Source organism: Gavialis gangeticus, unplaced genomic scaffold (genome assembly GCF_001723915.1).
Source record: "Gavialis gangeticus isolate Ggan-Ray unplaced genomic scaffold, GavGan_comp1, whole genome shotgun sequence".
Classification (NCBI taxonomy): Eukaryota; Metazoa; Chordata; order Crocodylia; family Gavialidae; genus Gavialis; species Gavialis gangeticus.
The window spans coordinates 51,168,473-51,185,100 of NW_017729030.1; the positions used below are offsets into that span (position 1 = coordinate 51,168,473).

General features: G+C 40.9%; 1 protein-coding gene across 11 annotated transcripts in view; it reads right to left on the bottom strand.

Annotated features, from left to right (window-relative positions):
* The window catches only part of LRBA (LPS responsive beige-like anchor protein), a 760,533-nt gene that overhangs the window by 122,241 nt on the left and 621,664 nt on the right, over window positions 1-16,628 (bottom strand). For all 11 annotated transcript variants that reach the window (XM_019522192.1, XM_019522187.1, XM_019522186.1 and 8 more), the window contains one exon: window positions 1,808-1,960. In XM_019522192.1, the coding sequence (XP_019377737.1) occupies window positions 1,808-1,960 (153 nt within the window). The remainder of the gene's footprint in view (window positions 1-1,807; window positions 1,961-16,628) is intronic.

Genomic DNA, 16,628 nt, shown 5'->3' on the forward strand with positions numbered 1-16,628 from the left:
TAGCCTCCAGGGGATAAAATCAGCAATTTATGCAACAGTTCTGTTCACTACCAATCTAAACTAAACTGCTTATAGAAATTAAGCGCTTACGGAAACTAAATTTATCGAACCTAAACTATGCCGCATAATTTATATTGATTCTATCTCAGGATTTTTGAATGTCTGTACCTAGCCAAAAAGAAGTATAATATAAATGTTGCATTTCATTAAGAAATCACTTATAAAAGTAAGTGGTGTCCTTGTTCCAGTTTTTTTCTAACCTGATTTTTCATGGAGTAATCTATCTAGTATATCCTAGATAGATAAAACAAAAAACCATTGCCTTGGAATACAAAAATAGTTTACTATCATATAAGAGATTGCTTTAAAGGGATGTTACATTTCATGCCCAAGAGCTTAACAGTAATAACCAAAAAGCATCTGCTTCCCGCTTATGAGGCACTTCATCCTGAGAATATAGCACAAGTGAGACATATCAAGAAGAGCTGCAAGAATGTAGAGATTAGGGGTAGCAAAAGGCTTGGGAAATGGGGGAAGGATGAAGAAAGGCAGCTCTGAAGGTACAGAGATGTGCTGGTAAGAAATGGGGGTAATCAGGGTCAGAAAGGAAAACAGAATTAAAATTGGGAGCTGAAAGGTTTTAGAAAACACACAGTTGGAATATGTTCATGGTAGACAGATAAGGATCTGTAATTAACAGATAGAACAGGGCACAGTTTGAGTGACAACAAAAAACTTACTGGTAGGGAGATCAAGAACACAAGCAACTTTTAAAACATTCAGTTTTTGGTTTTTGGGATGGTGATCATCAATTCATGCTGAACTCAGAAGTAACATTTTTTTCCATTAAACCTGACACAAACACGGTAGGACCCAAAACTGCATTTAAACCTCCATTAAAGAGACCTGTGGCCTGAAGTCCATGCATATTTTACCCTTAATTTGGATCGATTTAATACTTATTTTCCCATGAAACAACATCCAAATTATTGTAAACACTTTACACTTTGAACTGATATTTTATCCTCTAACTACAATGAATGCTAACATTCTTGATTTTCATAAATCAAAATACAAACTCAAGCCGTGGCATCATCACCTCACTAGTAAATATAGTGAAAAGCTTTAAGATCAGTCAAACTGTATTTTAAATTATGCATATTTCATTTTTGCTTCTTGCTGAATAAACTGGTCTGAATTATTTTATTCAACAACAGAATATGTTTTGACACCTCCCAATTTGCCTAAAAACTTCCTGGGACCTCTAAGGGATGCAGTAATCTCTTGTACTTTAATTCAGAGATGCAAAGAATGAATTCAGTGCAACATGAACAGACTTCAACAGTTGCTGCCCTGATTCTCAGCTTGCTTCTTTATTAAAAAAACAAAACAAAAAAAACCCTTCCATGATATCCACGAAAAGCATACCCCAAGTATCAAGATAAACTTTGAACTTGCAAACAGGCTGAACAAGATGTCAGAGACATGAACTGGCCCATTCATTTCAGTGTATACGATACTATAACATCCATGCTGTAAACTATTTCAAGGATAAGAGCATTTAAAATGAAAATGAAATGTAATATAATGGTCAGTATCAGGACATCCCAAAAGAAGTGAAGCAAAGAACTAGCTGAAGGGAATTAGGGAAAGGAAGTGTGACACGAAAAGGTGTAAAATTAAGATGCAAAGGCTTTTAAAAAAAACACAGAAGGATGCAGGACAGAGACACATGGCCATAAACTATTTGAGAAAAAAAATATTTACAGAATTGGCCTCGGACTGAAAATAATGATAGCTATCTTACCAATCTGTTTATACGAACAAATTCTTCTGGAGTTTTGGCCCATGGTGGAAGTTCAACATCAGATACCACTGTTCCATCATCCATCACTCCTAGATTGTAATTGTTGCTATTGACAAACAGCTCTGGGAGATAATAAAATTCAGGAATCAGCTCCTGTAGGCAAAGAAAAACAAGTCCATGTTATGAATTCTATCATAAAGCACCCCTTCTGTATATGAAATAAATTGTTTAAGTAGCAGATTTGGTAAGCTATTATCAACCTCTTAAGATAAAGATGAACATTTTTCAAGAAATGTCCTATAATGTAATTTGACTATGAAGCATATGAAAATTGATTTCAACTACATGTTAATGTGACAAATATAGCCACCTATGGAAAGAAAGGATATAAGACCATGTCAAAATGTCAGCAAAATTCAGCAAAAAACAGTTTTCAGCAAAATAACAGATTTATGGTATAACTGTTCCTTTAAAATGTTATACAAATCCGTATTTTCAAGTGCAGCTCTCTTAATACCGTGTGCAAGTGGCACCTACTGTATTATCATGTTGTAACACAATTAGGTATAAACCTATTTTCTTTTCAAACTCTCTGAAAAATTCACTGTTTGTGTTGAAGTTATTTATGATTGATCCCTGTCAAAAAAAATAATTTTCTTTTAAGTCTGGAACCTCTGCGCACATCCCCACAAGCAGGAATGTGCGTTCCCTGGGGACAAATAGCAACAGCACATTTTTGTGCCACTGCTAGATGTCCCTGGGGAATGCACCTGTCGTGCACTCTGGCACGTGGCAAGTTGCCTCAGGTGTAGTAGGGAAGGGTGCAGCCAGCACCGGAGCTGGCCACAGCAACCTGATCTGGGGTCCTGAAGACCTCCCAGGGCTCCAACAGCAATCCAGGAAGGCAGAGCCTGGCTGGCAACCAGAGTATGGCTCTAGTCAGCCAGGCTCTGGTTTTGGGCGACGCATGCTGCTCCCACGTGCACCGCCCTACTTTTTTCTGGTGCGGGTTTTTTTGGCACTGGGACCTCCCCATATCAACAAACCCAGCACCCTGCGAATTAGCGACACGGCCTGCACGTGTGGCACATGTGGTTTGTGGTGCAGCACCACAAACCACATGTGCTCACTCAGCTAGACACACCCTACAGGATTATGCTAGAGAAATGTATACAGTATGCATCAGATTTTTTCATTATCAAGTGCTGCTAAACCAGGTTTTTATTTTTTTAAATAAAAAAGAACAAAAGAATGTTTCCAATTAAAGGCAGGAAAAGCTGAACTTTTCTCTAGTCACCACAGCAATGTTTTCTACACTAGATTATTTATTTATTTATTTGCTAAGCATCCCATTGCTCTGAGGCAGCAATCTCTGGAACGTTAGGCTCCGATTTTGCAATGGACTCCATACGGAAAGACTAATACAGAGGCACACTGAAGTCAAAGGGGTTCCAGGCTGGTTCAATGATACTGTATTTACTTGAAAAGAACATGACCTTGAGTATAAGATGACCCCTCGCAGATACATAGATTCTATATATGAAAAATTTATTAATTTGTTATAGTTTTCTGGGGTTGGATTTATGACACATTATAACCTGCCTAACATCTCACTCCCCAGGTACCTCTCCACTATTTACCTGTTACTTTCATCCCCTTTCTCCCCACTTCTCCCCCCCCCCGGTAACTCAATTTACATCTTCACTGACTGCCTTTCTTGCATGTATACCAGCCTCTGGCTTCTTTACTTATCATTCCATCCAGGAACCTTGTCTGCTTATAATTTTACAGGTATAGAACCTAATTTTTGAGGCTAGGGACAGACATTACACATAAACCGGTTTACGTGATCAGAAACTGGTTTAAACCTGTAACAGGACAGACATTCAGCACACATAAACCAGTTTGAAAATGGTGGAAACCGGTTTGAAATAAACCTGGTTGAATGTAATATCAGACTTAACTGATTTGGGTAAAACTAGTTTATGCAATGTCTGTCCCAGACACCTTCCTGGTTTAACTTAAACCAGAGTCTCCCAGCTTCCCAGAAGCTTTGCAGCCCTGAGTGGGGTTCTCTGCTCCAGAAAGCTGGGCTGGCACCTCCCTTCTGCTTCCTGGCTGGAGCTCCAGCAGAGATGGCAGGCACAGGGGCATCTGCCTGGCTTCCTCCTGCCCCCTCTTGCCCTCACTCCCTGCTCAAGCAGGGATTCCCCTCTCCTACATCATGGACCGTATCCAGCATGTGGTATGCTAGGTAATGCTGAGAGGTATCTGTGTAAGGCAGACAGGACAAAGTCAGATAGGACAGTGTCCACTTAGGGCTTTTTGGAGCTAATCAACAGGTAGCTGATAATGTCCCTCCTTGGAATGTTCCCTTCCTTGGAAAAAACTGTTTAAGAAGAGCTTGAACTAATGAGAGAGGCTTTGTTTTTTGTTGGAGTGTTAAATGCTGATAACAGAGCTGATAAATGCTCTGTTATCAAAGAGTGGGGGGAGCCCCTCCCTAATCAGAGCATCCTGCCAGGGCCTTGCCATGCCCGCTCCCCCTCCCCCACTCAGTACTGTACAAGGGAAGGGAGGGCTGCTCTAGCGCTCCTCCGGCTTCTTGCGTGAGCCACTGTAGGCATGTGCCTGCATTTCCTCAGTTTAGAGAGGATGTCTGTGTGGTTACAAACTGGTTCAACCTTGCCAGGTTAGATTAACCTGCAAAAATGAATAAATTCAGGCTCAGGCTTTTTGAATGTCTGTCCCTAGTCAGAAGGTTTGCCTTGAGTTTTTCCCCCCTCCCACTGCTACAGCAGGGAAAGTAAATCTGGAGGGTCAGGTAGCCCCTTTGAGCTCTGCTTCCTCCCAAATTTTTCTCCTGGCAGCCTTTTTCTCCTCTCCTGCCTGTCAGAACCTGCTCTTCCTGAGCACGTGGAAGTGACAAGCAAACTTGAAAAAAAATACTCTTGAAATTAAACATAGCTGTAGATTTGCATATTCATATACTAATCATGCACTTAGTTCATCCAGAATTGATTCATGTTACTTTTTTATAAAACTGCTGCAAGTTTTAGCATAGGTATTTCATAAACACACTTTTAAGCAGCACTTTGGCACCTGCTTATAAGTTTGTACAAACTATGCATGATATTAATCCATATGATTTACCACATAGTTTATTAGCCTGGGCCCCACCAGAGTCGGCAGGACTTCAAGCCACAGTGACGCCTCACCTCAGCATTGCTGGGCATGTCTACATGTGCAAAGGCTGCAGAGTGGGTTAACGCTACCCTCAGTGGGCATCTACACATGTGGTGATGCAGGAGCAATTTGCTGCTCCTACCAGCAATCTGCTCCCACCCCCTTGGGCCCTGCACCACCCCTCTTCAGCAGCCAGGGAGAGCTCTAGGCTCCCTCTGGGTGATAGGCCAGGGACTGGCTGGAAGCATGGGGCCAGGAGACAGGTGTCTCCTGGCAGGGGCTGGGAAATTTCTCCCTACCCTCAGGAGCCGACTGCTGCCAGGGCAGGCCCTAATGGTGGAGCTCAGGTGGGGACAATGTCCCCCTACCCCAGCAGCAGGCAGCTCCCGGCCCTGGCTCCCTGATCAGGAGTAAAGGACTTGGAAAGAGCTGCAGGGGAGGGACAGGTCCCAGCCCTCTGCCCCCAACCTCCTGGTGGGGCAGCTAGCTAGCAGTGAACTGGCTGCCCCACTGGCAGATCAGAGCAGGAGTCTGGGACCTGCACCTCCCCTGCAGCTCTTTCTAGGCCCCACACCTTGATCACCAATCAGGGCATGAGGCTGGGACCTGCCCCTGACCAGGACAGTGCCCGCCAGCCCTAGGCTGTGCAAAGAAGTTGGCACATGCAGCCCAGAGCTGGTGGGGACTGCCCAAAACAGGCCAATCCCCAGCTACCTCCAGGCTGCACATACAGACTTCCCCATGCAGTCCAGGGCTGGCCAGGAACTGTCCAGGTCAGGTGTAGGTCCCAGCAAGCTCCAGCCTGGGCAGGGAACTCTCCCCATGCAGAGAGCATCCAGCCCCTGGTCTGTGATCAAGGAGCAGGGGTTAGCAGCTCCCTGGTGCCAGGGCAGGGGGGCATTGTCCCCACCCAGGCTCCAGTGGCAGAGTCTGCCCTGGCAGCAGGCAGCTCTCAGGGTCAGGGACCAATCTCCCACCCTCTACTGCCCAGAAGCAACTTTGCTCCCATTTGGCTGTCTAACCATGCTGTACTGCACAGTAATTACTCATGGGTAAATTTGCTACTTGTATTTCCAGGTGTCAAATGTACTCATGATTAGAGCAAATTACTGCCAGTAAATGTCTGCACATGGATATGGTGACGTTTACTTTGCTGTAATTCATTCTAATCTCAAGTGAACCATCTTGTATAGATGCACCCACTTAGTATATGTGTATGCTCCAGATACCACCCCTACAAAAGATCCATGTGCTCATTAGCCCCCACTCATGATTGGAACCAGGTGTTCTTGTCACAAGTCCTGGGATGTTCCAAAAATGTATATGTAAATGAAATGCAGAGCATCCTGGTCCAGTTTCACCTCACAGAGGGCAGGGCCCATTAATCATATACACCAAGCTGAGAAAGGGGGTGACCGAGGGATTCTGGGTGAACTGTATGCAATATCTTGGCTCACCATGACTTGAAAAAGAGTCAGTGGTGAGGGGGACTGCGCTTAATGGGCACTACCATTTGTCTTATTTGCATGGGCTCTACTAACATATTTTCATAGTAGGTTCCCATCAGCATGTTTGCTCAGTGTGGGCCATGCATTTTATAGACAAGCTCAGTGTTTGCTGTATTTAATCAGCTTCATATTTTGTTTCCATTGCTGAGCATGTACTGCTTTTGGTAGCAGTTTGATAACACACAATGTATTTAGTGAGATTTCCTTGTATTCGATTGCCAGACGGGTTTTTTTTTCCCCATACCGGGGAATGGTATGTCTAAATGCAGGATTGGCACTATAGCCCCAAGCAGCTACCAGCGTTTTGATCATCAGGTACCACGTAGACCAGCGGTGCTCAACCTTTTGGTGCTGCAGGAGGAATGAGTGGCATGGAGCTGGTCCCCAGTACAGAATGCACAAGGATCAAGGCCCCATGCTTCAGGATCATGCCCCACACTGCCTCCAGCTAGTTCCTCTATGCCAATCTAGTGGGCTTTCTGTGCGTTCAGAAATTTAGCAGCAGGGGATCAACCACTGCTGCCACTATTCCCCTGCTGCCAAATTCTTGGACCCAGGGGGGCCCCTGTGGATGGGATGGCATGGCTTCAAGGACTCAATCTGGCCCACTGGCCAGGGATTGATCACCTCTGGTCTAGACTTGTTCTGAGTGGGGTTAAAATGGGAATTATCACACTATTGGCTAGTTTACTTTAGCACTCGTACAAATGGAGTTGCAACAGTGTTTGCAACAGTAAGAAGTGTTAAGGAAAATAGTGTACATGATGCTAATGAAATTTAATATCCAAGGCAAACAGAGAACTTTCAAAAAGTGCTTCTTAGTACTTAAAAGCAAAGGAAATTTAAAGCAGAAAATGGAAAATTAGGAAGCACAGTTAAACAGCAAAGTCAAGAAACAGAAGTTAAGATTCCAACAGTAAGATTATCTCTCTACATATGCAATGTATTTTCCCCTTTTCTAGTTATAACTTAATAAGCTGTCTATTCTCTACAGTATATTCCAAATAACATTCAAGATGTACATACAAGTCCCAGTTACTGGTGGTGTTAGAACTTCATTTCTAACTTTTGTAATTTTGCATGCAATCCTAGCTTTACAATTATTTTAAAAAGCCTACTAAGAAATAATGCCTTTTTTTGCCTTTAATGTATTTTTATTGGAAATTTTTAATGGAACAGCCTTGGGACATGCACTCAAATAAGCCTGGCAATTTGATGGATTTAGAAAACATTGAGGCAGTAAATTGGAGAATTTACTCTCTGTGAATGGAAAGGATCAATATTTGTAATTGCTTCAGGAAGTGAATTTCATAGCAAGTGACTGGTGTAAAATTGCTCTTCCGTCTAACACGTGCAAATTGTGTGCCACTTAACAAGCAGAAAAATTCAGTCTGTTTTTATGTATAGTGGGCCCAGTCTGTAGCTATGTCAGAGGCCTGGTAGGTCAGATTTGAAATCCAGTCTTGACATGGGTCAATGGATCAGTGGTCTCCCAAATATCCCCTCAGGGCTAGCTATGGCAAGAGCAGTTTTCCAAACAGCTGAGTGCAATACGGAGGTCATCAGATTGTGGGTAAGGTCAGTCTGAAGTAGCCAGAGCAAAGAGAAGAAAGATCAAGTAGGAATTAAGCTATTATCACCTCCATCATTGTGTGAAACATTGCTTGGCTTTGAATTGTATGTCTTTTTGTTTATAGTCACCTTAATTAACTAAATTGGGTAAAAATTAGTGTGTACCAAACTCCTGAGAAGCAATGAAAAATAAAATGTTTCAGACCGGTTAAGTGAACAACTGAAGGAAGGTGACTGCAGCAAGTTTAAATATAAGAGAATTCTAATACAAAGGTTCACCACTTACTATCAGGGGTCTAGTTAATATAAAGAAAAAGCAATGATACTGGGCTATAGTAATCAGCAGAGAAACATATTGACTTGCGTAGGAAACAAACGCACAGTATGATGCTGAATATTTTAAGCATAAGCTCATTACATATGTTACTGATGATTTTTTATATATAAAAATACAGTTATTCATTTGGTTCTTTCAAGTTCAGACAACAGTTGGCTTTCTAGAACACAGACGGTTTTCATTAAATTAGGCAGAAACCTTACATTGGCTGGTAACAACTTAAACAATCAGTAACTTCAGATAGTTTTTATATTAGGTTGAACTTTCATGTAAATGATTTTGTCATTGAAATAACTAGTTTTCAGAAAGTGCTCTGGTAATTAGATAGCTATCAGTATTTCTCTACCGAGAAAAAAGGTTCTTTAAGTACCTTGGGTCTGATTCTGTGGTCCTGACTATATGCTGTCAACTACCTCAGGGCAGAATAATTGCAATGTGGGTATATTAACTTTCCCTCTAAATTGGTATTTTCTACCCACTTTATCACATCTTTATCATGTTATACACATTGAGATTTCTAATGAAGTCATCATGAAAAGTGTAAAGATCTATAATTAGCAATAGCATTGTTTATTCTGCTTCACAAAGTCATTCAACTAATTTTAGTGATTATGCATTTGGCCATACACACTTAATTCAGAAGTAATGTTGTGTTAAAAATATTTAAGCTGCATTATTTTTTCTTGAAATAATCATTGCACATACACTGTTTTGCCCTAAACCTGTAATCACTTACTCTCTTGGAGCATTTCCATTGATAAGGAACTACTGGGAGGAAAGCCAGCATATGCTCAAGCGTCTGTAAAACTGGAACCAAATTTGTTTCCTATCATTGGAAGTTTCATAAGAATTCTTATCATATGGATAACTTCTATATCAAACTGAAATAGCATTTCATCTATCTAGTGAAGGAATGTTACTATAGAATTTTTTAATGTTTCTTTTATGAAGTTTTACAGAAATATACAGCTTTTTATGATTGTTTTTGTACTCTGCACTTAAACAATACCCTTGAAAATTAGCTTCAATATTTTCTCTGTTAAATTACATTCATAGATCAGCAATAAAATAATAAAGCCATTTTTATAATGAAATAGCACTTCTCCTTTGTAAAGACAGTCATTCTGACATTGAATTGTGCCTCATCTTTTTTGTAGTCATTGATTTCCTTGGGATTTCTGACTGAATACAGTGTTATCCAATACGAATAAGATGACAAAATCTAACATACAGTATTTATATATGCTTTTCCCTGCATCATGAGACATTAGGTTTCACTGTGTCAGGAGTTTTCCTTTCAATGATTTTTAATTCTATTCACAGTAGTTTTAGTAACTACTATTTCAAATAGAAAATACCGATTTCTGAATTATTAACTCTTTTACCATCAGCCTGTACCAATAAGATGTTAATTGAACACTGGAAATTGTTTTTAATATGCTATAGGACATAGAAAAACACACAGAATAGCGTGTGAACATTATAACTTCTGGAAACCTTGTTTTATGCTTTCCTTTGTTTTCTAGTTAGTGTATTTAACCATATAACATTTTAGAAGAGATCAGATTTTGGGTTTAAACTCTGACAGTCCCTTTAAGCAACATTTTGCTTTTACACAACCTTCAAAAGAAAGGCAATAATAAAAACTAAAAATGCATACCAGAAGTGCAGTCCTGATTTGCACTGTCATGCATTGCATTGTCTGCTACAGGACTTAAATGGTAATTAAAAATAGATTGATGAAGCTTAAATTTATCAAGTTGTTGTAGCTTTATTCTTCTACGTTTCATTATAATTGTTTTGCTGATTAAATAATCTATTTGAAAGCACTACGTACACGCACACACACACAATCTCTCTCATTTATATCTGTTGGTAGTTTAGATCCTGGATACCCAGAGTTTTTCCCCATTCTATCTCCCTACTATATTTGTTAAATGTGTTGGCTCCCTCAGGATGTTCTTAACAAATTGCACTAAGTCCTCCTAACTCTAAAAATAAATAAATAAATAAATAAATACTATCAACAGGTTTCCATTGAAGTTCTAACAAATTAACAATATGAACTTTGTCAGGTTAAGTTCTATTTAACTTATGGTTCATTTTCTAAGTATCTGTTAGTTTACCCAAATTAAAATCTTAAATGAACTGAAGTCACAGGCAATAATAATTAGTGTAAACTAACACAACTGAACATTTTTACCCAGCAATCATTAAAATAATCAGCCATTTACTAAAATACATACAATACCTTTCTTTCAACCTTACAGTACTTGAGATGACTATTTAGTAGCCTTATTCTACTAGCCAACGTATCAATTGGACACACAGAAACACATTTTACTTTATGCTGAGGACGCATGGAAATTATGTAATGGTAATCAGTTTATGACATTTTACTTTCTTCATCCTGCAAACAAAGCACTATACAGCACACTCCAGACTGTATATGCAATTTCACTACCCTTTTACCCTTTTGAACTTAAAACAGATTTTTTTTAAAATATTTTAATTCTGGAACATAAAATTGGATAGACTTCTTAATGTCTAAAATATTTAACTTCTTGTTCATAAAGAGGAATACCCATGTAAAAAAGAGCAATTTACAGAAAAAACAAAAAATTAGAGGTTAAAATACATGGACAAAACATGAAAAGGTGATTCAATAACAAGTAAAAGTATGCATGTATAGACCTAATGTGATAGATGGAAAATGAAAAAAAAAATATCAGTTTGCTCAAAGATCCTAACACTCCAGTGGCTTGATGTGGAACTTATATTACACACAATAGTAGAGTACAAGCCACCACTCAGAGGCATCTTAACGCCTATATTTGACTCCATTAAAAATGAGAAAACTGCTAGCAAAAGATTTATTTCTGAAGGCATCTCTTTACAATAACTTAATGAAAATGACTGAAGTGCACCATTTCCTTATAACTATTTCCTCATGCAGATGCCCAGTCCTTCATCTTCTGAGTCATCACAACTGTTGAAATGACTAGAAGTGATACAAACAGAATACTAGCTAACATGTCAAGAAACCTAGGACAAAATTAATGAGACTGTAACAGGAAGCTGGTCCCCAGTCTGTTACAAGCAGGACCCCAGGTGCAGTCAGGGAAATCAGCTGACTTACCCAGAAGTAATGTTGGAATCACATTGCTACTGGTGAGCCTGTCTGGGAATAACCCCGAAAGAGAAAGTGGGCTCCTAGCTGCATGCAGCCACATGCCTGGGGAGCCATAGCTTATTGGCCCCTGGGAGTTCTGGCAGGAACGAGTGAGAGAGGGCCGAGTCACCACACCACCAGAGAGGGGAGCACATGGTTTTCAGGAGGAGAGTGGTGTGTTTCTGTGCAGGGCACAAAGGAAGGCCGGTCATGCAGCAAACCTGATTCCCAGCCTGGGACCGAGCCTCATGCAGCCAGAACAGAAGCCAGCAAAGAGTACCCAGCAAAGAAGAGGCACCCACTCAGTCCACTGGTGGTGTGATCCAGACATGGGGTAAGCCTCCTTGCAAGGGGAGCATCTGGTCAGCCTCTCTGAGGAGCTAACTGATCATGCTGATGGGCTGGAGATAGTGGGGCCAGCATAATGGTACCATCAGGAAAGGCTGACTGATTTGATAAGTCTGAGGATGATGGATATGCTAATTGATAATACATAAATAAGAACTAATTGATTGATGAAAGAGTCATTAATTGAAGAAGTACAAGTATTAAATGATTGATGCTGGACTCTCTGAACAAGTAGCCATAAATGAGGACCCCTTTGACTGAGGGCAAGCATGTAAATTAATGCGGTGTAAATAAAAAGAAATTGAGCCCTGAGGAGTTCATGAAGGGGAAAGGGGATAAGTAAATGTTGAGTGATCTGGTGAGCTGCCAGTTGAAAGAATCAGATATACTTGAAAGATCAAAGGTCCAGCCCAGCGGGAGTGATGAGAACAGGGTGTAGGGGAGGTGGAGCCATGTGACAAGGATGAGCTTCCTGCTGATAGAGCTCTGTTTCCCTTTGTTCGCAACATTCAGCTTCTCCTCCATGTGTTTTACATCAAGGCATGGCAGGAAAATACAATGGAAGAAGGCAACAGAGCCCAGAGAAAGCTTTATGACACTGCATCCACTAACAGAGGCACTATCAGAATTATTACATTCTGTATAACCTATTATATCATATGCATATGTGATTAAGCATTGGGAATCAACAGGTCTCTACAGCCCTTCCAATCCCAAAGCTGCAGATTTGATTACAAGTCAAAGTGACAAAGCTTTCTGTAAATACTTTGTATGCACATCTTTTAGTACTTTACTTACTGTGGATAGTAACAGCATGGACAGATGAACAATTTTACCATTTAAAAGGTGTGCAAGGGTCTTACCACTCATAAGCACGTAATGGCTGATGTTGTATATCTGTTTTGTCCATTCCTATGCTGCATTAAGTGAATCTATACCACAGTAACTTAATCCTGCCTTGACTTATCTTCCAGTTACTATAGAATAGGAGTGGACAGATTAAACAGTATAACTGATCCAGCTGAACCATGGTAAATCCCCTTTACCCTTAAAAATGATAGAACTGCTTGTCTGGCCATACCCCAAGTAAGATCTCCTGTGTGAAATCCCAGGCTATGTACACATATTCAAATGACTTAGAAGAATTCTCCACGGTTTTTTCTCCTAGTAGAAAAACTTATCTGGAGACACCTGAACAAACATTTGAATGCTGAGTCCCTGAAGAGCAGACAACTTGCAGTGCTGATGCTGCACAGCCAGGGGGTCCCTGTAAACACATCTCGGTGTGCTATGCAGGCTCCATCCCTTGATCTACCTGGTGATAGATGGCAGTAGTGCACAGTAGTGATTGGCTAAGCCAGACTACTCATCAGCCTTTGTCTCCCTGCAGCACAATGTGGAATTGTGAAGGAATGTGTTCTGCTCTCTACTCAGCTGGAGCAGTGGAATCCAGCCCAAGCAACATACCGTCTCAAGGGGATAGGGAGGAGGAGGAAAGGAGAGGAGCAAAGCACCCTGGGATGCTGGAGGACTGTGCTGTTGTTTCTCTCAGAAGAGGAAACATGCTGACATTTTTTTCTCCCAGGAGTGATTAACCCTGGTACAGTAAAAGTTCTGTTATCCGGCATCTTACAGGCTGGCATGCTCCACTAACTGGCATGCCGGCTTGTAAAATAAAGTGAAACTGGAAGTGCCCACTGTGGCACTTCTGGTTTTTCTGAGCCCCATGGCTCAGGGCAAAGCAGCCTGTACTGCTGAGGCCCAACAGCCCGGGGACCTAACAGGCTGTGTGGGGCTGTGCGGGACCTGCTTCCCTGTCCCACAGGGCCCAGTGGGAAGGGTGGTGATGCAGTGGGAGGGGCAGCAATGCCACAGGAGGGGCGGAGGGACACCCCAGACAGCATGAGAAGCAGCAGCTGGGGCCGCTCAATTAACTGGCATATTTTGTTATCCAGCATCCCCCATTCCCAGGGGATGCCGGATAACAGAGCTTTTACTGTAATTCCCAAGTTAGTTTTCTTCTGGAGCAGTCATTTTTGCTCTGGCAAAAAATCCTGAACATTTGTACAATCATGGTTTCTCCTGGGAAAGCAGTGACTTGCCCAGAAAAAAACAAATGTCTATATATGATATACGGTCCCAAATATAAGATATTCCAAATAAGCCTGTAAAATGTATACACCTCACCCTGAGCACAGCATTAAAGGACCTATCAATACCAAATGAATAATTATGTTTTAGCTGGGTCTACCCTTTCAGAAGACGGAGTATACTAATTCACTCCTAAAGGGATGTCATGTTTTCCAAGATTGCAGAACTAGTGATCCCTTCCAACCCTCCATGACAATCCCCAGATTCTTAACTGTGAACAATTTCAGAATTATAACCAATAAAACTGTGATAGTCATAATAATATTAAAACTATGTCTAATTCTGAAATTTGGAAAGTAACTTTGATAATAAAGAAAGCATAATACACAACATTCATTGGAAAAGTTGTACCCTGTTTTATTTATAGAAGGTGTCCCATTAGATTCTGTTAAACTGACAACATAATTTAAAGTCATTTGCATTCAGCAGCAAGTTGTGATATTTGCTTTTAAAATATCACTACTGGGTTGAAAGTATGATGACAACAGTAAGGTAAGATAACTTTCGAAACTGTGACAACTAATCCTGAGTGGCACTTCTTTCCCATAAAACAGGCAGCAGATTTTAACTATCAAGATAAACGCAGTTGCAGGGACAGCTTATTCAGTCATCCAATGGTTCAGTCAATAGTGACAACTGAATTTCTTTTTGCTTAAAGAAATTCCTAATTCTGTCCCCTCATCAGGTCATTAGAAAAATGTCCATGCCGTGGAAATTTCTGATGGTTTCCAAATGACTTCTTACTCCTCTAACAGCATGAAGCACCAACTACTTATTTCCATTCACAAAGACCAATTTCTATATTTTTCTGATAAATACATCTACCCTGTTTTTCATAGATAGAACATATGCTATTCTGCAGAGAAGAGAGAAGCTCATTTTAGGGGCCCAAGCTTTCAGCACGCTGAGATAAAACTGCCACTCCACGTGAGTTATTAATGGCCTCAACAAGCAAATATTGCTGACAATTCAGCAAAGCCTGAATTCCTGCTTTTAATTTAAAGAACTACAGCAACACTCCATTTCATGAGAGCCATCATAATATAACAAAAAAGAGAAGTTGATGTTCAAGAGAACTTATATCAAAGAACAATCCAGAGTCCAACATTCGTCAGATGACCCTTACTGAAGTTGACTACTTTAACAGTTCATCAAGTACCTGGAAATGTTCTCAGGCTTTTTCTCTATTTTAGCAATGAGATCTTGATAGCCTACAAACCAAGTATGTACTTCATCAGTAGTGGGTCTTGGCAACCATCAACCATATTACTAATTGACATGAAATGGAGTTATTGGATGGAGACACTGTTCGCATTTGGCAGCTGCTTCAATCCTTTGAAGTCTTGTCTACCATACAGGAAAGGATAAACATTTGTCTCTTCCTTATGTTTTATCAATCATAACAAAATGGAGAGCTCTTATAGTGACACAACCAATTTCAGCAAACATGAACTTTATTTCAAGGCTGTAAGTTTTATTTTGGCTTGGTTTGGGCTTCTTTTTTCTTTTTTTAATGAAATATTTATCCTCTAAAGGTGGATGTTTGGTTTCTAAATATGCCAAAGCTTGGAATAGTACAGTATATCTTTAACAGCTAACATTTCAAATTCCCTACCTAACATAGAACTAGGGCAGCTTAAAACCTTTGTACTTTTAAATACTTTCAAAACATTTAGGAAGACTCCTTTTCTCTTTAGAGCTCTTTTCATCTCTAGATTTCAAAAGCATTTTACAATGTAAAGTAAGTATCTCTTTTTTTTTCCCTTTAAAGATAAGAGAACGGAAGTACAGAGAGGTAAAAATGACTTAACCAATAGTAACACAAAGGTAAACGGGAAGAGCTGTGAATAGAACATCCACTACTACAAAAAGTGGAGTCACCACCAAAAGCCAGGTTAACCCTTTCCTTGCCACACTACTGCCTGTTTTAGTGAGTGAGTGAGGATCAAAGCCCTTATCTCAGTAGCAGCTGCAGAGCCAGGAAAAGGTTAACCTGGCTCTCGACTGTGACACCTGACAACTGTGCCCGTTCTTCTTAACATAGCCAAAGGCTTGAGAGCCCCTGCTTCCATTTTAGTGCCCTCCTTTATTGAATTCCTGGGGCAGCATCTGCCCATTCTACTTGTACACACGTCACAGGTTGTGACCCCTGATCTCAGCATGCCTTAGAGTTTCAGCAGTTGCAGCTAACATATCTGCTAGTCTTTCGAATTTAGCTATGTGCTGGTGTGAAGTCAGGTAGAAGGCAAGGCATGGTGGCACCTTAGAGCAGTACTTCCCAAACTTTTCCTCAGCATGACTCCATTTATGACCTCATTTCCTCAGCATGGCTCCTCACTCCCAACCCACAGCCAACCACCCCTTCAGGTGCCCCTCACTCCTGACCCACAGTCCCTTGGCCCTGCCAGTGCTCCTCACTCCTGATCCATGGCTCCCCATTCCCCAGATGCCCCAGGGCCTGCAGACCCCTGCTCTCCCCTCCAACAGTTCCTGAGCCTTGGCTGCTACCCATGGGAAGCAACAGCTGCTGCGGCCAAACCAGAGCAT